The 25,035-nt window shown below is 43.6% G+C and overlaps 1 protein-coding gene across 5 annotated transcripts in view; it reads right to left on the minus strand.

Annotated features, from left to right (window-relative positions):
- ANTXR1 (ANTXR cell adhesion molecule 1) overlaps nt 1-25,035 on the minus strand; it is a 268,675-nt gene that overhangs the window by 34,178 nt on the left and 209,462 nt on the right. For 2 of the 5 annotated variants that reach the window (XM_078349163.1, XM_035272390.3), the window contains 2 exons: nt 21,014-21,094; nt 16,822-18,916 (listed from right to left, as the gene is read on the minus strand). In XM_078349163.1, the coding sequence (XP_078205289.1) occupies nt 18,908-18,916; nt 21,014-21,094 (90 nt within the window). In that variant the 3' untranslated portion in view covers nt 16,822-18,907. Of the gene's footprint in view, nt 1-16,821; nt 18,917-20,361; nt 20,539-21,013; nt 21,095-25,035 lie in introns of those variants that run through there. The other 3 variants (XM_054244875.2, XM_035272389.3, XM_054244876.2) reach the window with 2 other exon arrangements.

A 25,035-nucleotide genomic window follows, 5' to 3' on the forward strand; every position in this document is an offset into this window, starting at 1 on the left:
GAATAAACCAGATGAGGTCTATAACCCCATGGGGCATATATTTAAATAAGCGGATAATTAAATTCTGAGATAAGCATGTAATCAATGTTAAAATGGAAGTATTGACCTATGCTCTGAGATGTAAGATATTCTAATAAGTTGCTTAATAGGGAAACATCTGTGAACTGGCTTTATGATGCTTGGACTCTTCAGCCAGATGAAGGCTATAAAAGGGGTCAGGGTAGGAAGAAGGATTTATGAAGGGATTTCTTGGAGAGAAGAGTTGCTGTACTGTGAGTCTCCAGAGACCCTTTCATTAGATTTCATCAGGGCTTCTCTGAGCTTCACCTTGAGTACAGTTAGGATGTCCCCATGGGGCTACTTGGAGAGCTTGGAATGAGTTCCCTGAAGATGGCGAATACAGAGTTCTCACGTCTGAGAAAGTGGAGGCAGCCTGTATAGCAGGATGGAGGGGGCTGCAGTGGGGTTTGCCCAGCCATGCATCCTGTAAGACTCTCTTGTGGACCAGATGTGGGCCGTGCAGAGGAAGTACAGAGTGGAGTCATCTTGGATACTGTCCAAGAGGCTATGTAATAGGATGGAGGGACTTTGGCAATAAGAAGCTGGAGGTGACTGCTAGACCCAGAGTCTGTGGAAGCACCACAAGTAAACACTGGGAATAAAGAAACATCTGCCCATGTCCAGGAAACTGCTGGAAGGAAGTTCCCAAAGGAAGCACCAAGGAGCACCCCAGGGGAAAAAAAGTCAGTGTTAAACACAGGCCAGTTTATAATGGGACCAGTTCGCGAAGGTCTACTTTTTCTCCTACCTCTGTTCACCTGCCCCTACCTAGGAGGGGTAAGAAATTGGCTAACAGGCTGGGGTGGGGACTAGGATGAGAAGAGCAAAATGGATAAATGGAGGAAAGACAACCTCATCCTCCATTTTCACAGGGTAGGGTTGGGGTTTAGCCCAGGCCAGGGAGGAAGGAAGATTTACTCTGGCTCAAGTTGGAGGTTTTGATTAATCTCTCGGATTATACTTTCTATGACTGAATTTGGAGTTTGTTTTGAGGGTGGACCTGCTTATAGCCTAAGAGTGCACTGAACAGTTATGGGGCCTGCCATGGCTGTAACTGGTGGCAGGAAAATAATCTCTCTCAATGAATAAAATTTACAAGGAGTGGAAGGGAATACAAACGAAAGCTTTGTTTTGATCATGTCACTTGTCTTCTTGTGCCACGTACCAGGTACCAGTGCTCAGAAGGAGAGAAACACAGTTAGCCTGGGAGCTGGTCACAGAGGAAGTGATACAGCTTGCAGGACAAGGAATGGCTTGGTTTTCTTGTATCTGGGGATTCCAGCATCATTTTCTCTTCTTCCTCTTCACAAGCCCCAGAAATGCTCTCCTGGACGAGGCTTTTATGGATGCTCAGATTCTTACCTACATTCAGCTCTTTTTCTCCTGTGGGGCTGCCTGTGACTCAGTGTGGAGGCACTGCTCTGACCCTGGCCCCCGTCCTGCCCTGGCTGAGCCTGCCTACCTGTGGTCTGTCCTGGGAGCTGGCAGAGGGGGCCACAGCAGCTGGGCTGACCCCCTCCCATGCCTCACACTGGCCCATTATGCTCAGTGCTCCCATCCATGTCTCAAAGCTGCTGGCACTAGGGGCATGGTCATCCACTTGCAACTTGTAACAATTACAGGGAATGTTGACTAGAACCCAGACCTCCTGGCATCCAGGCCTCAGCTCTTTCCATGAACCACATGTGGGAGACTGACTTAGGTGTTGCCCCAACACTCTGAAATGGAATTTCTGCACAAGCATGAAAAGAAATACATCTAGGCATTTAACAGTGTGTTAGAGACAGGAGTCTGGCGGCCCCACCAAGCTGTGCTTTCACAGGATGAGCTTTTCCAGGGTGGAGCTCTGGTAAGACTGCTGGTCTTTGAAGAAAGTATTAAGTCATCAGAACTGGACTCACAGCTTACAAAGAAGGGGCTTTTTGGGAAGATGTCTGTTGCATCTTGTTGACAGCATATGCCATTTTGTGTGGCATTTTCTTAATGTACAGATAAAATAAAAAGAAGCTCTGGTCCCTTTAGGAAAATAGGTTTGGACTGGCCATTTTTATGTGAGTTAAAAGCATGAAGCAAATGTGGGAATGTTTTTTCTGTTCCATCTCAGGCAACTGATCATCTGGCCGAGAATGAGATTATAGACTGCCCAGCCATGAGAAGCTAAGCTTCAGATGTTCTATGTAGTGAGTGCCCTAGGACACATATTTGAGGTTCTAGCCCCAGCTCAAGCTGCTCTATGGCTTTTAGGCCCTTCTTCTCTAGAAGGAAGACACTGGCTTTGGTGGTAGGCCTCTTAACAGCAGTTGCTTTAGGGTTATATTTTGTACTTTGTATGTTATTTATTTTGTTTCATAGTACTGGCCAGGTGTGGTGGTGGCTCATGTCTATAATACCAGCATTTTGAGAAGCTGAGGCAGGAGAGTTGCTTGAGGCCAGGAGTTTGAGATCAGACTAAACACCATAGTGATGCCCTGTCTCTACAACAACGACAACAAAAGGTGATGTACACCTGTAGTCTTGGCTACTTAGAAGGCTGAGGTAAGAGGATCACTTGCACTCAGGAGTTTGAGGGTGCAGTGAGCTATGCTCATCACTGCACTCTGGCCTGCGCACTATAGTGAGCCCCCATCTCTTTAAAAAAAAAATTAGCGAGGCTTGGTGGCACGCACCTGTGATCCCAGCTACTCAGGAGACAGAGGTAGGCGGATCACTTGAGTCCCAGAGGTTGAGGCTATAGTGAGCTGTGATCACTCTACTGAACTCCACCCTGGGTAACGGAGCAAGATCTTATCTCAAAAACAAAACACCTCAGTACTAACTGTATATTGTATTATGTTGTTTCCAAAAAAGCCCAAAAAACAAAAACAAACCAAGAAATGGATACATATGCTGTTTTCTGAATAGTGCAAATATAAATATGTACTACTTTATTATAAAGCATAGGTTAGGTTAAGGGTTCATAGTCTGTGCCGACTCTAAGGTACTGCACTCATCAGTTAGAGCTGACACCCTGTGAATGAGCACTGCCTTGCAGTGAAGTATAGCATGGAGCCAGGAACACCTCTTGAGAGCTGCCTTGGATGGTTGTATATGCAGAACCTCATGGATCTTCTTTTCCACTAAGTACTCAAGGCTGTGCTCCCTGGCTTTGTCTCTCATCTACACTCCAAGTACCACATCCAAGAACCGGTGAAATTCTTTTTCCCACTGTCACCTCCTAATTTTCTCCTGTCTTTCTCTACTCCTCCCATCCTCCTTCTCCTCTGCTTCTTTGTGCTTCTCCTCTTTTACCTCCTTCCTGTTTTTCTTCTTTTTTTAATAAAGAATTTACTGAATGTCTACCATGTGCAAGGTATTAGAGACAGAGGTAGAAATCAGCTATCAAAAGCTAAATGAGTATGCCATAAAGCAATATTATGATGATCTGAGGCACAAGGCATCTCTAGTCCTGGGATGAGCAAACCTTTTTCAGAGAAGAAAGGACTTGGATTGACTTACAGTGAGAGGAGGAGCAGGATAATTTGGGCCAGGGATGGATGCGTGAGCAGAGGTCCACAAGTAGGAATACATATGGTGAGTAGGCTGAAACAGCACCTTGAGGGCAGTCTGCCTTGTGCAAGACTCCTGAGAAGCAGGCATTGTGCGGGGGGAGTCTCCTGACTGTGGGGGCACTAGAGGAAACCCTGCTTAGTCCTGCATTTCCCAAAGTGCCTTCCACAGACTATTATGATTCCACATTTCCCAAAGTGCCTTCCACAGTCCCAAGTGATGCGCTATGAAAACAGATCAGTAATTTACAAGTTTGGGAAATGCTATTCCCCTTTGGAGATTCCCAATGCATGTCAGCTTATTAAAGCATCTTTGAAGTTCTGCAGAGAAAAAGCTCTCTTTAACATTAAGTGCAACAATTTCCAAATGTATTTGATACCTATGAACAGCTGCAGAGTAAGTGTTCCACAAAACACACCTTGTGTGGGCAGGCAGTGGGAGCCTGTAAAGGTGTTTAAGGGAATGTAGTTCTTTGCTGTGTAGGAGTAAAAATTTCCTCATGTCAGAGAGAGATGGGTGTGGAGTCTACACAGATGTGCCCAACACCTGCTGCCACAGTTGATCCCTGTCTGTGTTCCGTGGAAGAGAGTTGCTGAGCCGGTAAGTGAAGAAGGGTGGGTTTGCATTCCTTACTGCTGAGAGCATGTATTGCCCTTGGGTATTAATGAAGCTCAGCATATATGCCAAGAAAATGTTTTCACTGGCTGGAGAAGAAGTTGCATATACAAATGCAAGCACGTGTAACCTTTTGCTGACTGGCAACCCCGTTTGATTTCATATCCTCCCTGTTTCTCTGTTTAGCCAGAGCCTGAGCAAATCCTCTGAGGAAAAGCTTAGGTAACACCTTCTCTTCGTAGTCTTTTCAGACCAGTCTTTTCAGACTTTGCCTTTGGCTTGTCACCTCCACCCAAGAGCTCTCTCTCCTTTATCTTATTGTTAGTGGCGAACAAATAATCACTTTGTGGCACACCATCTGGTTCCTTTTTTGTTTGTTTGAGATGGAGTCTCACTCTATTGCCCAGGCTGAAGTACAGTGGCATGATCTTGACTCACTGCAACCTCCGCCTCCTGGGCTCAAGTGATTCTTGTGCCTCAGCCTCCTGAGTAGCTGGGACTACAGGCCTGTGCCACCATACCCAGCCAATTTTTGTATTTGTAGTAGAGATGGGGTTTTGCTATGCTGGCCAGGCTGGACTTGAACTCCTGGCCTCAAGTAATCCACTCACCTTGGTCTCCCAAAGTGTTGGGATTACAGGCATAAGCCACCAGACCCAGCCAACATCTAGTTCTTAAATACAGTTTTCCTCCCCCATTCCCTACTCAGGAGTGTGCTGCAAGGTGCTTTGTACATTTGCCGATAACTGTATATATGACATTGCATGCTTCTGATTTTTTGGTATTCATATGGTAGTCAGGCAAATGAATGCGTGAACAGCTCATTTTCCTGACAGTCAAAAGGTAAGTGAAAGAATAGAATCATTTTGCTTATTCTCACTGGCATGATTTTGGAATATAGCAAGGCCTCCTTATTCATCTTGAATGTGTTTCTAAAGGTCAGTGTGAACAATTAAGAGGCTAACAGCTAGGCAGGACAATGAATTAACAAAGCAAAACAAAGGGGTGATACATAATGACAATCTGTCAGTGCTTCATTCTGCCTTCCGGGCATTATTATGGGGTGAACAGGAATTAGATTTCCCGGGGTAGTGTTTTTGGATGGACACTGCAGGAGTGAAGGGAGCTGGAGGGACAGTCCAGTGTAAAGAGGGATAAGCCATCCATCAGCCAGTCTCATTGGCTTTATCTCCAAAAAACTTCAGACTCCATCCACTTCTCACCATTCCCACTGGGTCCACACTGGACTACCACCATAGCCTCTCACCCAGGACTGCTGCACCAACCTTGTCACTGACCTCCCAGTTTCACTCTGGCCTGATTCTTCACAACTGATTCTTCCCACTTCATCCTGGGTGGTCCTTGTAGAATGTTAGTTAGAGGCAGGCAGTATCCAAGTGAGGAGGTCATGAAGGGCACAAGGGCACTCGTCTCTCCCCTGCTAAGCCCTCCACTCCAGGATGCCTTCATGTTACATCGAGAGTAAAATCCAAATGCCTTTCTTCAGGTTACAAGCCTGCCTTCATGGCCCTCTTCCCTGCCATCTCTGACCTTACTGCCAACTGATCACCACTGGCCTCTGTTCCTCCAAGTGCCAAGCTCTTTCCAGCCTTGCAGGCTTTGCACCTGCTGCTGTCCCTTGATCTTAATGTGGCAGCTTCCTTTTGTAATTCAGATCTCATTTTCAGTGAGACAAAGGAAGATATCCATTGTTTTTCCACTCAACACTCTGTTTTGATTCTTAGTAGAGCACTTAACACTTGGGTGCTGGATACACTTAGGATACAAACTTCACGAAAGGACCATATCCTTGTTTACCAGTGCTTAGAACAACAAATAAATATGTGTTGAAAGAATAAATGCTAGTTCCTCTGTTTATCAGCTGTGGGGCCAGGTGCTTGAGTCCTCTGTAAAGATAATTTCCTCCTTTGGAACACTTATATCATAGGGTTGTCAGAAGAAATATATTAGAAATTAATTGCAAATTATATGGCTCTCAGCAAATCTGAGCCATCATTATTGCTCTAGTCAACTCAGGCTCCTTTTTAGTAAAGCAAGGATAATATTTGTGTCTCAGGAATTTTTCAAAGATAAAGTAGAACAGATAATCCAATAAATGTATGATGATGATGCAGGGAAGAAGCAGCAGAGAGACCTTAAATGCTTGTTTGCTTTAATAAAACACTCAACATGGTACCTGTAATCTCAGGTACTTGGGAGGCTGAGGCAAGAGGATCGCTTGAGCCTGAGAGGTTGGTGCTGCAGTGAGCTGTGATTGCCATTGCACTCCAGCCTGGGTTAATAGAGTGAAATGCCATCTCTGACTATCAAAAAAGGCAGCCACTAGTCACATATGGCTATTGAGCACCTGAATGTGGCTGGTGAGAAATGACATGTGCTATAAATGCAAAATACACTCCAGATTTTCAGGGAAGTAATATGAAACAAAGAATAAGAAGTATTTCTTTAGTGATTAAAACACCCCAAACCCCTAACATGCTGGCTTAGAGCATGCGGGACTTCTGCCTCAGAATAAGAAGTTTGGGGTAGGAATTGGCCCAGAAAGTCAAAGTCATGGCTGACCTAATAGAAAACCAGAAAGGGCAAAGACCCATAATTTCTGAACTGAATAAAAATCAAAATAGTTGAATTCAGGGCTTGTATGGAAATCATGTCACAAGCATCTTCCAGACTAGTCCTCTGGATCAGCGTGTCCAACAGAAACATAACATCAACCACATGAGCCTTTTAAATTTTCTAGTAACCACATTTATAAAACATAAAAAGAGACAGGTAAAATTAATTTTACTAATATATCTTATTTAACCCAATATATGTAGAATGTTATTTCAACATATAATTAATATAAAAATCACTAAAGAAATACTTCTTATTCTTTTTTTCATATTACTTCCCTGAAAATCCAAAGTGTATTTTGCATTTATAGCACATGTCATTTCTCACCAGCCACATTCAGGTGCTCAATAGCCATATGTGACTAGTGGCTGCCTTTTTTGATAGTCAGCTCTAGATTTTACTTTTGAGATGTTCAGGATCTAAAAACATCTTTTGCTACTTGGGGCAGGGGTAAAAAGGGAGGCCACAATTTTTAAAAACGTGAGTCTATTTGTAATCCCACTGATAGAAGCAGGGGGCAGACAAATGCCTAGGCAGATAGGGGCAAATCACAGGTGAAACTCCACCCCCAAGTCGAAAAAGTTTAAGTCTGAAAGCCATGCTACAAGTCAAATCTACAGACTGGATTGAGAACCCCTCTTCCTGTTTGGCACATTTTCCTCTGATTGATCCTGCCCTTTACCTATTTTACATACGTCTACCTCTTCCTAATTGGTTTTTGACATTGTTGTGCCCACCTTTGAGTGTCTTTGCTTTAACTGTTTTTGAAAACTTGCAAACTGCATGTACTTGCCATGCTAAGTCCATAAAAAGACCCAGAGTCAGCCACACTGGGAGAGAGAGAAACCACCTGACTGCATCTCCACTGAGAGCTGTTCTGTCACTCAATAAAATTCTTCACCCTTCTCACCCTTCAAATTGTCAGTGTATCCTCATTCTTCTTGGATGTGGGGCAAAAGGTTGGGAACCACTGAATGTGGGTATAAGCTATAACACAGAGTGGGGCATCAGAGGTGTTGCCAGCAGAGGTCCCAATTGGCAAATTGGCCAAGAAAAATTCTGCATCAAAAGTGGCCAAGAAAATCCTGCTTCACTACAAAGTTGCCTAGTGTTTTTCTATACATGAAGGAAAAAGCGGCAGTCAACTCTTCCACTGGCCAGTGAAGAGCTTGAAAGAAAATTCTCTTAAGATTTTAAGTTCCTGTCATGGAAATACTTTTATCCTCTGATCTCCACAGATGCTTTATGACATGTAAAACTGTATGTGAAATTGCATCTCTCTCTCCCTATTTCTCTGTCTTTGGGAAGGGCTAGGAAGATTACTCACTAAAAATCAAATCATATCCCCTCCTCTAATGCTTGTGTTTCTGGGGAAGGCTTATGGAAAGCTGTGTTTCTTCAAGGGGGAACAGTTTGTGCCATGGTTTACAAAGCTAAAGAATTTCAATAATCAAATTGTTGCCATAAAAAAATCAAACTTGGAGATAGAATTAAACATGTTATTAACAGAATGGGCTTGAGAGAGCAAGAGAATTCTTTTGGAGTAAAGTTATCCAAAGTTTATGTGTTCTCCTTTGACACATAAATCTATTATCAACCTAGTCTTGGACTTTTTTTGGACAGAAATTTGGTAAGTTTTGCAAAAGACAGGCACAGAGCCTGGCTGTGGATGACACCCTGAGGGTCAGAACATTCATTACAGCATTGGCATATACAGAAATCTGAAAGCATAGCAATGTTGCTGGATAAAATTGGCATTTTCATATGGACAAGGTAATCAGTTTGGAAGCCTTCATGTTGCTGCTGTCGGACATAGATGTATAAGTTGCTGGCTTGATGTAAATTATTTGTAAGGTCCAGTTTTGCTAGAAGATTCTATTTTGATCCATTAATAAATATATTTGCAACTTGAGGCCCACTAGCAGCAGATCTGCAGAACATGCTAGTGCAGCTGATGAGGTGCTGTGGGACCATGGGATATGGGCAGTTCTCATGGGCTTATTCCTGATTTTATGGAGTGTGCTTATTGTTTACAAGCACAGAGAGTGGCCTCAGCTCTGCATCTTCCTTGGCTGTCTCTGGAGGACTGCATGGCATCTCCTAGGCCTACAGACATGGTGGGACACTAAAGCAATGGCCTTAGGAACTCTGATAAGCTTTCTCCCACTACTCACTCTTCTTTCCATTGCTCTCCACCACCAGGCCTAAGACAGCCAACATTGTTGGTTAGAACTACCTCCCTCGTTGGAGAAAGAAGGAGAATAATTTTCTTGCATAGAAACACAGATAATCCCACAGTGGACTTTCCATTAGGCCCACTGTTACTGGTTACACCACTAAGGAGAATGCTGCCCATTATTATGTCCAATTTTCCAGACTCTCTGACATTTAGGGTTTTCCATTATAATTCACCTTTAATAAGCGGGAATGTAAATGGAAAAGCTTATATGAGATTTATTCCAATTTAAAGCTTGTGCTTAAGTCAGGGCCCCAGAGTCCTTGAAACATAGGTGTGCCAGTAATTGAGGCCATCAATTCCTGGGTGCCAGATGGTGGGGCCACACCATTAGGTGAGGCAACCCAATTCAGATGCTGGGGGAAAGCACAGAAATGGACAAAGGGACTGAATGCTAGAGGAATGGAATGAGCACCCCAAAACTAGCTCTCTCTTCACTGTGGATTCTCAATGTGACATCACTCTCAATGGTATTAGCCAAAAAGAAAAAAAAATGGAAAAACACTAACATTAAACAAATGTTATAGGAACGCACTTATAAAATGAGACTGGCAAAGCCTTGGAGAGTTTTTAAAAAATAAATTTTCTATTTTCAAATAAAAATAGAAAAAACAAAACCTATTAATAAATGGCAATGACAAAAAGTATGAGTAGCAATTATAATAAAAGTTTAGTGTTTTAAACTTTTAATCAGCCTCATTTTATCTGGACATGTTCCTAGAAGACCTTGTGAATTCTCTGTTCTTATTAAAAGATAGAGGATTTATTCAGATATCTCTTTGCCTGTGACTCAAATGCAGTTTCCTATGAAGACACATCATAAAAGTTTGCAAACAGCTGTGACCTGGAGGTTGCAGAAAAAGCCATGCTCCCTGGGACAAGAAAACAAATCGCGCTAGGTCCTCAGTGCTGTGAGGGAAAATTAAAAAAAAAAAGAGCCACGGTCTCTTTTCTCAAATTGCTTATAACTTATTCAGGGAGTGAAAAGTTATTATTGGTTAAAATTAACTCGGTGCTAAACTTTGTGGCTGTAAGCAGAGGAGGAAGGAAGGGCCAGACAATAAGCCTTGACTTGGAGAAGGTTTTGGGCTTTGGCTGAGTGCTGAGTGCCTGAAGGATTTGGGTGGACAAAGACTGGAGAAGGCAGAGCTTGCGAGTGGGGGCTGCTGTATTCCCTGGTTGTGGGTCTGTGCATCCTTTCTCAGTTCCTCTCCCTTCTGGCCTTTTACACATGCTGTTCCTCCAACTAGAAGGCCCTTCTCTCCCTTTACCAGGAGAGTTTGTCCTTTAAATCTCAGTCAAATAGTCTCTTCTCTTTGGAAGTTTGTCCTGATGCCCTAGGCTGGGTTAAATCTCCTGGCTCTATGCTCCCAGAAAATTCCAAATTCCCCCTCATACCATCTACCACGTGGAGCTGTAATTTCGTGATCTTTTCTGACCACTTCAATGTAAACTCCACAAAGGCAGGGATCTCACCTTGTTAATGCTAAATCACAACTGCCTAGCCTGGTGCCTGCTGGAGAGTGGGAGCTCTCGATGTATTAACTGGATGAATGGAGTCTCTGTCCTAGACACAGTGTTGGTGGTAAAGTGGGAGGCAGGGAGAGGTTGAATCAGGGAAAACAAAAGAGCATGAGGTGATCTGGGAGCACAGCATCCTGTGCAGGAGAGTAGGCCCATGTGGGAGGGTATCACTGGGTATGTCATCTTGGGCAGGGTATAAAAGTGGAAAGGTACTAGGAGGTGGGAAGAGGTAGGAGGACAAGAAGGAAAGGGGTTGGGTGGCAAGGACTAACTCTGCCTTCTGAAGTTATATCTGCTCCTGCCTTTTCCTCAAGAGAAAAGGCCCAGTCTGGATGCTTATCCTCCTCTCCTGGCCTGGGCTGAGGACTCAAGGAGAGCCAGGCACTGTCGAGCTGGTGGGTTTCCAGTCTCGTCACTTCCACCAACACTCTTTGTGACCTTGAAAAGAGCAGGGAACTTATCTGAGTCTCATCTTTCTTACATCAAAAGGAGAATAAAGTAAGGAGGTGATGGGGAACAGATAAGATAATGGACCCGGGAGGGCTTGGGAATCTCTCCAGACCACTTTCCAGACCTCCACTTTGGTGCCTCTAAAATGCAGGGTCTGCGATTACGAGGAACTGCCAGTCCATCTCCAAGACTGAGGGTCAGGTTGAGTTGGGGTGGTCATGGAGATGCCAAATAAAGATGGGTGTGTGTGGAAGTTTTATAGCAGGCTGGCTTTTTCCCATAATGTTCAAAAGCCCATCTCCTAGGTCAGATTTTGCCGTCTGTAATCTAACCCAGTAGTTTCCTGCCAGGACAGAACTTCCCACCAGCCTGGGTTCTAATGATTCTTAATTGAGGCCTATCGCCGAGATGCCAAATGTCCCCTGAGATGATTTTTTCCGGTACCATCAGCTGGAGGAGCAGGCCCACAGAAGCCAAGTGGCTAGACATGAACATCATGCTTGGACAAAGTAGCAAACCTCAAATATTATACACTTGGGTAAAATTCTGACCCTAGAGCTAAGCCCTACCTCCCTGATTTTGTTTGGAAGGGAAAAAATGAGGTCAGAGAATTTGAACAGGGTTGCCTTATTCTCATCCCTGTCTTGTTCAGCTTAGCATTTATTTTTCCTCTGTTTGCTATTTACAACCTGATTTCAGGACTTAAACTTCTGTTGTTGCAGCTGTTTGGGCGATGAGACAATCTGAATTGAAAGACCTACATGTTGAAAGAAGCTACAAAATGATGATGATGATGATGATGGTGATCGTGATAAGGAGGAGGAGGAATGTGTGTGAATGTGAGCATGTAATGCTTGTGGAAAAAGGGATCAGATTGCGGGGACTCGAAGGCGGGGGAGAAGAGAGGGAGAGGAAGATAACCACAGCAATTACTTTCATGTGTATTTCCTCAGAGATGCTTCCTACCATGGGAGAAGAAAGTTGGTGCAAAAAAAAAAAAAAAAAAATCCCAAGACGGTATATTTTGTAGCATCAACTTTGGGTTTAACATCTCTGAAAAAAGTTAACTTTTCAGGTTTTGGGCACAGTTTGTTTTTGCTATGGACAGGGAGTGTTTTGAACCTTTTCCTCCTTAAATTCAGTGAATTAAGCCAATAATTCTAAGTACTCATGTCCTCCTCCAATGAGACAGCAAAGGAGAGGCTTCCAAGGGTGAGAACTGAATGAATACTACAGAGAATTCAAACATCCAGGGAAGATGCTGTGCCAGAATAAATCACACCCTCTAGGAACATTTCCTATAATTTGCTTATTTTTCTTCCTTTTTCTTAAAATGATCCATTTCTTACAAAAATTTATAAAAGGTCAGGAGACTTTCCTTCTAATCTGTTGGGACCTTACACTTGGTGCCAGATAGGAATTCTGAAGATGTCCATTTACTCAATGTAAAAAAACCAATATAAACTTAATGGTTTATTGTGCAAGAAAAGCAACTTTCATGTAAGACTTCAATATGTAGATAACTTGATTCTTTTGGTCATTCCTGGTTTGAACATAAAAGAATTCTGAAAAAAAGCTTTTTTCTATAGGTTAAGAGGTAACTAAAATTCTCTGAAATCAATGGCAGTTTTCAGGGGGAAGGAAGGGAAGAAAATAAACTCCCATCTTTTCAAATTACTTATGCCTATCATTTTATTTAATCCTGAGACATTTACTCTGGAATGTGAAGAAGTGCTGTCAGCACAGGAGCAATGGGATTCCCAAGGTGTGGCTGTTTCCAGGAGCTCCAGTTCCAGCTGCCCCACTCCTGCAGCAGCACTGCAGGGAGAACAGAGCCCATCACATCCCATAGGGATGCCCTCACTTCCTGCCCCTCACTCATACCTGGGCTCTGCAACCCATGTCACTAATGGACTGGCACTTCCTCCTAAGCCCTCCAACCCCTTCTCCTAAGGGCTCCTGGAGTCTAACAGTGAGTTCTTGTCTTCAACCCCTTCCTCTACTGGGTCTCTGCCATACACACTTAATCATGCTCAAGTCTTACTAAGACAAAGAACGCTTTCCAACTCTAGGATCTCCTCCAGCTACTGCCTTGGCTCTCCCTCCCATTGTCTGTTAAACTTCACGCTCATCCCCATTGTCCCTCAGAGCTCAGGTCACTAAGGGCATCATAACTTCCTTACTGCTAATCTTATTAGAGGATTGCTCTCAGTTTGCATCTTAATTTCCCATCATTTGACACCCCACCCTCCTCCATAATGTATTATCTTCCCTTGGCTTCCATGATCCCAGACTTTCCTGTTGTGACTTCTCTTTCTCTTGGCTGGTCATTCTTAGTCTCCTTCTTGCTCTGTTTCTTTTCTCTACCCTGACTTAAAGGATGTGACTCTCAGGGTTCAGTGCTTATTTCTCTTCTCTCTACCTCTCTCCCTGGTATCCCCTCTATTCACATTGGTCTCAACTGCCACGGCCAATGACTCTCAAATCTTTGCCCCCAGCCCAGAACTCTCACTGGAGCAAAACTGCCCCCTGAACAGGTTAAGACTAGGGTGAAGCACGCGAGGTGTCTAGGGCACAAAATTTAAGGAGGCATGTACTCTCGGGTCTCTGCTGTCACACAACCCTGACAGTGAACAACCCGTAGAGTGCCTGTCCTGGATGCCTGCATGCTTCACCCTGGTCCTGACCTGCTGGGGGTCCTTTTTGCTTGGATGTCCCACAGGCGCCACCAACTCCACAAGTTACAATGTGAGGTCCTCATCTTCCCTCCCAAAGCTCTCCTCATCCTGGAGAATGGCAGCACAGTCAGCTCTGTCACTTGGCCAAATCCTGGAGGTCCTTCCCCACACCTTCTACCCTCCCATCCTCACACCCAGGCAGTTACCAAATCTGTGATTATTTGCTCAACATCTCATGAATCTAGGCTGTCTTCCTTGCTCACCACTCTGTGCTTCAGGTGGCCAGCCTCTCTCACTGCCACTGCATCCACACTGCAGCCAGTAAAACCCACATCTGATCACACCTCTGCTTAAAACTTTTGCAGTAAGCTCCACTGTCCTAAGGGTGGAGTCCAGCCTCCTTAGGCTGGTAGACCAGACACCAGTGGCTGGCATCTCAGGTGCCTCTTCAACACAGTCCCTCTTCCCACTGCCTTCCACTCTGTCCTCCTCTGTACCCTGTTCCTTGTGTCTCCCTGAAGGAGCCATAGTCTCACCTGCAGATCTGTACTCAAGCTTCCCCATCACTAGGATACTCTCCCCAAACTCCATTCCCTCCTTTTGTCTCAGCTTAAATGTCCATTCAAGAAGCCATTTAGACTCCAAGGCTGGTGAGATGCCCTTCCTGGGTGAAGCCCCTCACAGAGCCTTTCACACCAGGCAGTGCTTGCGGGCTTCCTGTTTGTCCCTGTTCCTCAAGGGCAGGGACAGGGCTCATTCATTCATCTTGTATACCAAGCACTAACACAGTGCCCACTGACTCCTAGAAGATGTCTAACAAGTGCATTAAGGAGTTCAGGAAACTCTCGTATTGACTTTCAAGTCTGAACATCCTGAATTCAAGCCCCAGACCTCTTTACCAGCTGTGTGTCCTTGGAAAAGTTAATAATTTTCCCTGAGCCTCAACTTCTGTTCTTTGAAATGGAGATTATCATTACCCTAAGTTATCTTGAGTGGGTTTGTGCTTCCGTAAGCATTTGCACTTCATACAATGGGTGACACTCTCTTCTCTTGCACACCATACATACATACATGAACTCCTGGAAGCTGGAATTTAGTCCTTGTCCATTGGATATCCCTAGTGCCCAGCCCAGAAATGGATTCTTAGTGGGAGTGCAATTGGTCTTTGCTGAGGGAAAGCAACCAAGACAGACCTTAGAAATTGGCAATGAACAGGGAAAAGAAAAACAGGAAAGGGGTGAGAAGAAAGAGGGAACGCAGGAAATGTGGAGAAAGAAGAGAGGAGAGAGAAAGCAAGAATGCAGACATTTTCTCTGAGGCCTGCTTATGCTACTGGAGGCTCATCTGCTTTAGAAGGAGCAGGCAGAGGACGATCCCTCTCCAGGGGGATAACCTGCACAGGCTGTTCTTGCCTCTGCGACAGGAGGGAGACTTGGTGCCCATGTGACTGGCCTCACGCCCCTTATTGGAAACAGCTGGGAAGGATTTCACAATCTCTCAGGCTTTACTTCGGATGAGTTTCAAACATTGTTTATGTACATTTACGTGTGTGTTTCCTTGGGTCTTTTCTGGTTGCAAAGAGACCCAGGCTTGCAAAACAAGTTCTGAGTGAGCTTTAGTATTTTGTTCTTGCAGATAGTAATGGAATGTACCAGCCTCCTGATGCCAGATCTGAAAACAGATGACATCCAAACCCAGTGGGTTCTCCAGGAGCACGTGAAGTGGGGTGGAGTCTGAATTGGGGTAAAAGTGACTGGGGAGGATTCAGGGTGGTGGGTAGATTGATTAAATTCCATCCAGAAAAGACATATGAGGCTGAGTTCTATTTTCTCTTTTCCATCTTCTTTACTTAAGCAGTAACAATGACATGTCAGCCTCAGTCTAGGTTCACCATCTTCCTGATAGGAAAGGGACTGTTAAGAGCACGTGAAGACTGTGATCAGCCTATCTTACTCTTAGGGTTCCTGAAGGAATGTGGAGAGTTGCCTTTAAACTGTTTCAAGAAGGAAAGAGAATATGCTGCCCTGAGTGAAAAAGAGGAAGTTGGACCAGCTCACTGCTTCTCAATCTTGGATGCCTATTACAATCATCTGGGGAGCCTTTATGATTCCAGTGCCCAGACTTCATTTCAGTGCAATTAAACAGAACCTTTGGGGTGGGACCTTGAAAGCTCCCCAGGTGATAACAACGTGCAAGCAGATGGAAAACCAGTGGAGTCCATGCTCTGATCTCTGAATTCCTTTACCTTTCTGTGTTTGGAATTCGTAATGTAGGAACAGAACGTCTGAAGATGGGAAGGATTTCTTTACAACTCAATGAGGCTTAATATTTAGATTTAAGGTAGCCTAGTTATTCCCCATTTGTGTCAGTAGGTGTTTTATGGAGAAATATAGAAAAGGGATGGCTTAGTGGTCAAATCAGTATAGAAATATTGCTTAGAACCCCAAACTCTCAGGGTGAGAGGTACTCTGAAGTTTGTCTGGTTCTTTATTTTACTGGTTATCAATGTATAATCCCCAGACCAGCAGCAGCAGCGTCATCTGGGAGTTTGTCAGAAATGTGAATTCCCAGGCTCTACCCCAGAACTTCTGAATCGGAAACTCTAAGCATGGGTTCAGCAAGCTGTGCTTTAACAAACCTTCTAGGTGATTCTGAGGCATAAGTTTGAGAACCATTGATCTGCTACAGGAACCCCCTACTATGTCCTGGCCTAGTGGTTAATCCGTTTTATCCGTATTTGGTAACATCTGTTACCTGGAACATTAGTCTCTGAGGCAGCCTGCTGCGTTGTTGAAACTTGCATCCTCCAATTCTTCCTGATGAAATTTGTTTCACTTTTGTTTCTACCTGTGGGCTAGCTCTCTTCATTGGGATGGCCCAGAGTAAATCTAAGTCACTTTCTATTAATACATCCACTTCAAGGCATTTAAGGTAATTTTCTAGTATTTATGGTTTAATACAACATATGGCCCATAGCTTCCAAAGGAGCCTTTCCCAAACCTGCACTAATATACTCAGGAAGATGCAGAAAAGGTGACAAATTCACATTACCATCAACAGCAGACAGAGAGGCTAGAAGAAAATTTTTGTGAAAATTTATGTTCTCTTGAAGTAGGGGAGACCAAAGGCAGAAATCATAAATACTTGTAGATTTGACTATAAAATTATAGATAACTTCAATGCATTTTAAAAAAGTTAAAAGGTAAATGGCAAACTAGAAAAGACTTTGGATATATGTTACATGGTTAGACTTTAAATGTCATAAGCATTAATAAGTACCACATAAGTACCATGCAAGCACAGGATCAGACACATAGTAGACTTTCAAAACATTTCATTAATGTATGAATGAAGATGGGTTAATTAAATGACCATGTGAAACCAACACTAAAATATCCAGTGGAAAAATGAGACAAGTCAAACCAATTGACAAATGAGAAAATAAACTTAAAAAAATTGTTCTACCTCAGTAATAATAAAAAAATACATTCACTTGGTAGAGAGGATGGGAAAGGCATTCCAAGCAGAGAAATCTAGCAAAGGTACAGAAATGTCCTGGCATGTTTAGGGCATGGCCAGCAATTAATTCCACATGCTCAGAGCCTATTTGGAGGTGATGAGGGAATCTGGGGTAAGCAGCGGATGATATGGAAAGGCATGCCTTTCTAAATCAAGCTAAGGATTCTGGGTTTTCCAACAGTTTTTGCAAGTCTGAAGTGGAGGCATGGTGTGTTGAGGTTTGGTTTTACAAGGAGCACTGTGGTGGCTATATATTGGGAGCAGGGGACACCACATGCTTAGTAAACTTTAAAAGTCTTAGAATCAGATGTGCTGCTGCTTTGCTATTTAGGTGGTTTCCTTTGGCACTTTCTCTTTTGTGATGGCCCAAGCACTTCCTGGTGGGCTCCAAGGACCATGAACCCACCACAGGCAGAAAGAGGGAGATGGGTGATGGCAGATGGAAATCATTCATGCTCCCTGCTGCCATCCCTGACCTGGGGCTTGGATGGCTCTGAGGATGTGGGTGCCAATCCCTGGGAAGGGCAGTGACTCTGGGCTCTGGCTCCCTGAACCCCTGCTCTGTGCTGGGGCTGGAGGCCTTTCAGCAGCCTCAGAGGCTCTGTTGGTGGGCTTGTGTCTGCATCTAGAGGGCTGGGGTGGAGTAGCTGGGGGGAGCATGAAGGAGACAGGAACTGAGGAGGAAAATTTGCCAGGTTTCTGTGAGGTCAACATGTGTTTGAAGCAACTTAGAATGTAACCGAGAATGCAATTAGGTGATTTTTGTTTTTGTTTTGTTTTAAAGGAAAAATTCAGAACCTGTGACTCTTGTTCATGAGCACATGCCTGGATGGAGTCATTTTGAGTTTATGGAAAATGTGGTTAGCTCCATAAATCAGTGCTGAAGAATTCCTGCAGACTCACCACCATGCAAGCAATGCAGGTCTCTGGTGAGTCTCCTAAGGTTATGCAAAACAAAATAGAAGAAGCATGTAGACAAAGCTACAATATTGCCCCCCACCCTTCCCTTGGAATTCTTTCCGGAGTAGCCATAGGCAGCTCTGAATTCTGGTTCTTACTTCATCTGTGACTTTTCTTGTGTAACTCCATGTGTACATCATGTGGCTGTTGCCATAGCAACAAGGATGCAATTTTCAGCATCTATTTCTCTCATGTATCTTATCACTTTAGCGAGACTTCCACAAACAAAGGGTACTTAAAAGTAAACTGGATAATTATAATTTGTGACAGTGATGACAGTATGTTCAAATGTATCCAAATTCTTAAGCTTCTTGTATTGCAAATTTATTATTTTGCATGGCTAGAGAATAAAAGTTCAAGGTGGCATTGTGTTTCTCAAAAATGTTTCTCACATGAACATCTTCAGCTGTTAAAACAAACTTTCATTCAGAATTGGTAAATAAAAGATTCAATTTAGAGGAAGTTCCATTTATTTTCATTCCATTGCTCTTGGCTTTACGTGACCAGACTTTTGCTCCCAAACGGCATTGATTCTTCTGTCTTATAAATGATAATATTTCTTTCTGTCCAGCCTCTTTCCTATAACCCTCTCACTTCTTAGGTTGACCCAGTTTATGAATTTGTTTCTGGCAAACTGGTCCATGGAAAATGGAATGTTAACATATTTTAGTGGAGATGTTTTTCAATTGCTCTGAAAGATAAAATGGGATCATGCACTGTATCAGCAGGTTCTATCACAAAAAATAGTACTGCTGAACCTTAGTTTAGGTATCTTATTTTATTTTTTTCTTAATCTGTTAGAGGAGTCTCATGCATGCTAAAAAGATTTCTTCATTTCCCATAGAAAGCAGATATATATTTTATAAGACCAGACACCTCCCCGAGTACTAAATTTATGGTCTATGTTCATTTCTCCTAACTGTAGAGTTTTAATTTAAAATTTGGTATAAAAATTTGGTCTTGTTGACTGTCACAGACAAAAGCTCAAATTTCATCTGCGATGAGGGCCAAGTCAACCCAGCATTTATATGAGTTAGTTTCACGTTTTTACTTGCCTGCCGTCCTAGTCACAACAGGAACAGCTAATTGGGCAGTGGCTCACATAACCTATGAAACTTTAGACCAAACCTCCTCAGCCACAAACCACCCACTGTCACCAGGTGTGAGGGAAGGGTGGCAGGGCCTGTCTATCGGGCTCTGCTCTAATGTTAGCTGTGTCATGCTGGAGAGTCAGCAGAGCACACATACCAACTGCAATACGGCTCGAAGTTCTGCATCAACCATCCTCAGAGAGCAGAACAGCACACAGCAAATAACCATAAGGATATCTGCCATCAATGGAACATTTCTTTTTTAAATACAATTTTTATTTTTTATTTTTTGAGACAGAGTCTCGTTCTGTTGCCCAGGCTGGAGTGCACTGGTGTAATCTTGGCTCACTGCAACGTCCACCTCCCTGGCTCAAGCAATTCTCCTGCCTCAGCCTCATGAGTAGCCTGGATTACAGGCATGTGCCACCACATCTGGCTAATTTTTGTATTTTTAGTAGAGATGTGGTTTCCCCACATTGGCCAGCTGGTCTTGAACTCCCGACCTCAAGTGACCTATCTGCCTTGGCCTCCCAAAGTGCTGGGATTGCAGGTATGAACTATCACACCTGGCCTGATCGAGCATTTTCATGTGTTCAGTGGTGGGCCAAATGCTTTACAAACATTACCTTCTCCAACCAGTCACAGTAGGAAGTGGTCCGTGCCATCTACTTTATAAGGATGAAGTTCAGAGAGGTCAGGTAATTTGCCTGGAGTTTTCCAGCCAGGAAGGAAGGGTGGTTCAAGCCCAAGTCTGCTTGATTTGGAAACAGTTCTAAATGCGATACTTTTATTTTGCTTTTGGATTAATGTGCCTGATTCCCAAATAAGTGGCTGGAAGATGCAGGTTGCTGGTAGTTGAGGGAGAACTTGGTCCCAAGTTTTGGTCTGTAAAACTTGTGGAAGAGAGACTAGTTCTTACATAAACAAGTAGCGATAGTGTTATTTCAGCAGAACTGAGGTTGTTTCCACTGTTACTTGTTACTTACATCTGAACCAGAACAAGCTTTTCAATGTCTCTTGTCTTTTGGAGAATGCAATTAGGTGATTTTTCTGTTTTTGTTTGTTTTTCTTTCCTCATTTACAAAATGAAGCCGTGCGCCGGATGGTTTCTAAGGTCTCTGCTGGCTAGAGATATTCCAAGTTTAGCCTTGATGGTGCCTAGACAAATCCTCACCTGGGGTGAAAGATCCCTCTGTGGTCCTGGGCCAGCTGGGCCCAACACCTGCTGGGAAATGGTAGGTGTTTTCCATGGCCCCTTCCTTGCCCTCACCCTGTCCTTGCAGTGCTGGCACTCTGTTCTGCACCACTGGCTTGTGTGGCTGATGGCCAGCAAAGTTCCCCACTGAAACGGCCCCATGTAGGGGCCAGTCCTGCTTTATTCTCTCACTGTGCCTATAAATTGAGAAGCTCAAATTCTACAAAGTTAAACCCATCATATTTATGTCAAAATCCTTTTCAGAAAAGCAAATCAAAACTTAAGATCTTGTAATAACCAACATTTTGAAAATTGGTATCTGATTTGTAGCAACATAAAATAATAGCTGAATTTGTATATCTGGAGTTATTCTAACTCTGTTTTAGAATCCAAAGTTATTCTAGCTCTACAAAGAGGGAGAGAGAAAGACAGAGGGAGAGAGAAAGAGAGAAAGAGACACAGAGAGACCGATAGACACCATTAATGAATTAACCAGTCCTACCGTGTCTCCTGGCTGTGGACGCATCACAGAAACACGATCATATCCTTTCCTCAGTAGAACCCACAAGGCATCGAGTTTTCCCTGAAATAAAACAAATGCACCAAGATTACATATTGAAAGCAGACCTAGGGCTACCCCCCGCGCCGCCCCATAGGCACACAGAACTTCCTGTGCCGCTTTAGTCAGGCGAACAACACAACATTGCAAATATGGTAGTGATGGGATTAGTGACTCTGCAGTCCCTTAGTTCAAAACTGGAGCTTTGTGAATGGAGGAGAAGAAGAGACACACACACAGAAGGCTCTGATGTTTGTGAAGGACACACCCTGAGGTCCGAGGGCAGCCCCACATTTGCAAACATAACTTCATTCAAGATCTGGGCTTCTGTCCTTATCACATTTCTGGGAATATCCTCACACCACAAGTCAATCTTTCCTAGTTCCACTAAAGTTTTTTCTTCCCACTTGGTACCCAGAGCTCATTAATGAAGACACTAATGACAAATTCTGGAAAATTACTGAACATAATGTCAACAGGGCAAGACCAATGAAAGGCCCCTGGAATGCACATCCCTGGCTGTCTGCTAGGCTCACTCAGTAGCTATAACTTGCTCAGAAGCCTGGGCTTGAAAGATGAATTACCAAGCATTACAGAGGACAAAAAACCACAAACCCTTTGGGGTTGTGTGTAATTGGCTAAAATGGAGAAGAGTAAGTATGTCAGTGCCAAGGCTTTCACAGCTGATGATAAAGAACACCTCTATAGGTGACTTTTATTTATATTCCCTGGAACCTGTGACTATGTTACCTTACATGGCAGAAAGTACTTTGCAGATGTGATTAAGCATCTTAAGATGGGGAGAGTATCCTGAATTATCCAGTGGGCTCAATCTAAAGACATGGGTCCTTCCTAGAGGACCCGTGGTGGTTTTTGGCAGGTGAGTCAGATGTAGAGGAGGAGATGTGCGGACAGAAGCAGAGTCACAGTGACTGGGTGTGAGAAGGACTCAACCCAATGTCGCTGGCTTTGAAGATTGAGGGTGGCCATAAACCAGTGGGTGTGGGCAGCCTCCAGCATCTATAAAAGACAAGAAATAAATTCTCCTCTAGACTCCCCAAAAGGAAAACAGCTCTGCCAACACCTTGATTTTAGTCCAGTGAGACCCGTTTTGGGCTTATGACATCTGGAACTGTAAGATAATAGATTTGTGTTGATTAAACTTTTAAGTTTGTGGTAATTCATTACTGCAACAAGAGGAAACTAACACAGTCCTTCTCACTCCCTGATATATTCTATGTTAATTTGCTGATTGTCTGTCTGTGCCCCTGGAATGCCAGTTCCATGAAAGCAGTGGTATTGATGGTTTTGTTCACTTCTGTCTGCCTAGCCCTTAGGACAACATCCCCTGCTCAATATGTATTTGTCAGATGAATGAATGTTCCTAAGTGGTAGGTGCTTCCATGAGTGTCTCCTAAGTGAATTGTCCCAGCAGTCCCAGAGGGCTGTGGAGAGGAAAGGGAGGGTCAGAGAGATCAAGTAACTTGCCCAAAGGCAGACAGTTTATAAACCAGAGAGTTGAGTTTGGAACCCAGGTCTGTCTAATTCCAAATAGCATATGCTTTCTATTACACCAACTCCGGATTCTTCCTCATGCAGATCTTCTGGCGAGAATGCTTTAATTTAGATCCGTTAGAACTTAGGGTTTCTCAGCTGTAGGTTGCAACCCTTTAAGCCCTCATGAAATCAATTTTGTATAGGAGCAGAATGTTTAAGAAATAGAAGAGAAAATATTAACTGCACATGGCGAGGATATTGTGAAAAATTTATTTCAGTTAAATGTGTCTGGGTGTGTGTACGACCATGTGTGCACAGATGTGTGGGCATAAACTGAGCCAAAATGTAAAATGTATTTCCTATTCAAGCCTTAGGAACGTTTGAAAATCCTAATCTTACGGAGTTCTTTGAATGACAGTGCTGGGAAGGCTGGAGAAGTCTAAAGAGTTCAAGTTTCTGGACACAAAGCATTTATATAGGGGCAGTGTTAATTTAAGAATTATCTCAAAGATTTCATGTTCTGAAATTTTCTGGTGGGTTACATACACGTATAAAATTACGCTCTTTAATCTTTATGAACTGTTGTTTGAGTTTTTGTGGGTTAAACTTTGTCTTGCCAAGTGTAGTGTTTCTCATCTATTTTGGCAAGGAATTTACAAAAGCCTTGAAAAATATTTTGAAATGATTTTAGAATGCTGGATAGAACTGCTGCTGCGTGCAGGATAGTTTTCTGTATTAAGCCGTTTCAATCATCAGCTCTATGTTTTCCTTTAAGGTTCTTTTGGATAAGCATTTATATTTTAGGATATAACCAGGTGGGTTTCCTGGATGCATGCCTCTTTTTTCTTTACCCTTTTTTTCAGAGGGGGAGGGCTCCCAGCATTTAGCTTTGTAAATCAGCCACCCACAGAGCTGTGTGTGCTAATCAGTCAACTCTGTGACAAAAGTGCAATGAGATGGGGCTGAAAGAACACTTGGCTGTTGAAGAAATGCATTTATTAACACAGCAGAAATTTAAAGTGACATGCATAGCAAAAGAGCAGAAACCACCTAGATGTGTAATACCAGGAGAATGAATAGTAAATGATGTTTCCTTGTGGCAACAGATCACCCTATGGTGTAGTGTTTAAGCACCAAGTGACCGAAGCCAGGCTGCCCCAGTTTGTATTCGGGGTCTCCTTTTCACCAACTCTACAGGTTGGATGAGTTGTGTCATCTCCCTGAGCCTTACTTTTCTCATCTTTAAAGTAGAGATAAATAACACTGTCTACTCTAGAGACTTGCTGTAAGACTAAATATTGAAGTTAGGTACTTGTCTCATAGAAGGTATTCATTAAATGTTAACCTACAATCATAGTAAAGTCATTAAAATGATCATTTGGGAGGCTCTGCAGAAAGATGGAAAAGAGTGTAATACAGAGTGTAGGAATCCAATAATTTGAACTCTGTAAGCAAGCATCTTCCCATCTTCTATTCTGTGCTCCTCCAAGACTATTTTCCTCTTACCCCCAAGCCACAGTTTTATCCCTTCTTCCCCAATCATGCCACCCAAATTGCTCGTGCTAAGGCCACCCATAGCATCCTGACTGCCAAATGCCTTAACACTCATTTTACTTGGTTCTCTGGGGAGATTCCTGTGCTGGGCCTCCCCTCTGCACACTCTCCCTCGGCTTCTGTGCCACCAGCCTCCACCTGCTCCCTCTGACCTCTCTGCTGAGTCCTTCTCAGCTTCCTGCTCCTTCTCCATCTGCCTGCACGTGACATGGTGGTCTTTATTTGGCACCTCTATTCTCATCGCTCAGCTGAGTGCTCTCATCTCGTCTCAGGGGTCCAACTTCCACCTATCTGCTGGCGACTCACAAATTCTATCCTCAGCCCAGTCCTCTCTTGAGCTCCAGATCTGGGTATCCATTTACCTATTGAATCTTAATTGTAATGTGGATGTATCACAGGTATTGAAAACTCAAACATCACAAACTGAACTAACTCCTCTCCCCATACCTGCTCCACCTTTTGCACACCCTGCCTTGATTCATGGCACCGCCGTCTACCCTGATGGGCATGCTGGGTATCAGGAATCATTCTAACCTCCCTTCTCTCTGCCACCTGCTCATGTCCAACACCAACCGTGTCTCATGGATGTTCTCTCTGCAGCAGCTCTGCTGCCACCTCTTCCCATCCACCCCTGACCCACCACCTCCATAGCTCCTGCCTGGGCCCAGGCCCTCATCATCTGTCACTCATTCCGTGAATAGTTTCCTGATTGGCTTGTCATCTCCAGAGTCTCTCTCCTCTCTCCTATTGATTAATGACAAATTTTATTGCTAGCCCAAATGGTTGCAGTGCAGTCAATAAAATGAACCATGAAACATCTTACTAGCAGTGTGAGTTTGGGCAAGTTACCTAAGCTCTCTGTGCCTTGGTTTTCCATTTGTGGTTTCTACTGCTCTGGGTGTCTATTTACCTAC

The sequence above is a fragment of the Callithrix jacchus genome, chromosome 14, assembly GCF_049354715.1.
Source record: "Callithrix jacchus isolate 240 chromosome 14, calJac240_pri, whole genome shotgun sequence".
Lineage (NCBI taxonomy): Eukaryota > Metazoa > Chordata > Mammalia > Primates > Cebidae > Callithrix > Callithrix jacchus.